This window comes from Jaculus jaculus, chromosome X, assembly GCF_020740685.1.
Source record: "Jaculus jaculus isolate mJacJac1 chromosome X, mJacJac1.mat.Y.cur, whole genome shotgun sequence".
In the NCBI taxonomy this organism is placed as follows: domain Eukaryota; kingdom Metazoa; phylum Chordata; class Mammalia; order Rodentia; family Dipodidae; genus Jaculus; species Jaculus jaculus.
Window position 1 is genome coordinate 137876250 of NC_059125.1, and position 1087 is coordinate 137877336.

The 1087-nt window shown below is 46.1% G+C and overlaps 1 protein-coding gene across 1 annotated transcript; it reads left to right on the plus strand.

Moving 5' to 3' along the window:
* Positions 1-225: 225 nt before the first annotated feature.
* Positions 226-877, plus strand: LOC101609152 (60S ribosomal protein L15-like). The gene has a single exon (XM_004654011.2). It carries the CDS (start codon positions 226-228, stop codon positions 826-828), a length of 603 nt encoding a protein of 200 aa, XP_004654068.1. The 3' UTR covers positions 829-877.
* Positions 878-1087: the final 210 nt, after the last annotated feature.

Here is a 1087-nt window from a genome sequence, read left to right on the forward strand (position 1 = left end):
GAATGATTACTAGAGATTGAGAACGATAGGGTAGAAAAAAATGTGATTTTATTTCAATGTATACTGTATGTATGTATGGAAATATCACATTGAACATGATTAATACATAAAATAAAATCAATCCTTGCTAATACACTATAAGAAATAAAAAGAGGCCACAAAAGGGATTGTGGGAGAAAGGCTTGTTCCTTTCCATCTGGCGGCAGCCATTAGATGTGAGCCGTCATGGATGCGTACAAGTACATCCAGGAGCTGTGGAGGAAGAAGCAGTCGGACGTGATGCGCTTCCTGCTGCGGGTCCGCTTCTGGCAGTACTGCCAGCTCTTGACGCTGCACCGGGTGCCGCGCCCCACGGCGAGCAGGCTGGGCTACAAGGCCAAGCAAGGTTATGTCATATACAGGATTCGTGTGCGCTGTGGTGGTCGCAAACGCCCAGTCCCTAAGGGTGCAACTTATGGCAAACCTGTACACCACGGTGTTAACCAGCTGAAGTTTGCCCGAAGTCTTCAGTCTGTCGCTGAGGAAAGAGCTGGACGCCACTGTGGAGCTCTGAGAGTCCTGAATTCTTACTGGGTTGGCGAGGATTCCACATACAAATTCTTTGAGGTTATCCTCATTGATCCATTCCATAAAGCTATCAGAAGAAATCCGGACACCCAGTGGATCACCAAGCCAGTCCACAAGCACAGAGAGATGCGCGGGCTGACTTCTGCAGGCCGCAAGAGTCGTGGCCTTGGGAAGGGCCACAAGTTCCACCACACCATCGGTGGTTCTCGCCGTGCAGCTTGGAGAAGGCGCAATACCCTCCAGCTCCACCGCTACCGCTAATAGAGGGATGTTTGTAAAATCCACACCTAATAAACAATTTAGGACAGTTTAAAAAAAAAAAGAAATAAAAAGAATGATATGCATAGGGCTTTTCCTTGTTTCTGCTTCTACTTTCATCCATCACCATCTGCTAGTTCTGGTATTGTCTCCACTCAGCCATAAAGGACCTTGTTCCAGAATTACATCTTATGGGATCATTTTGAAGTTCCTTGTGTGATAATATTGAGGCTATGAAATATATTTTCACTTAAAAATGGAC

What these genes read in the sequence shown, in the direction of transcription:
- LOC101609152 (XM_004654011.2), top strand. Translation starts at nt 226, where the DNA reads ATGGATGCGTACAAGTACATCCAGGAGCTGTGGAGGAAGAAGCAGTCG.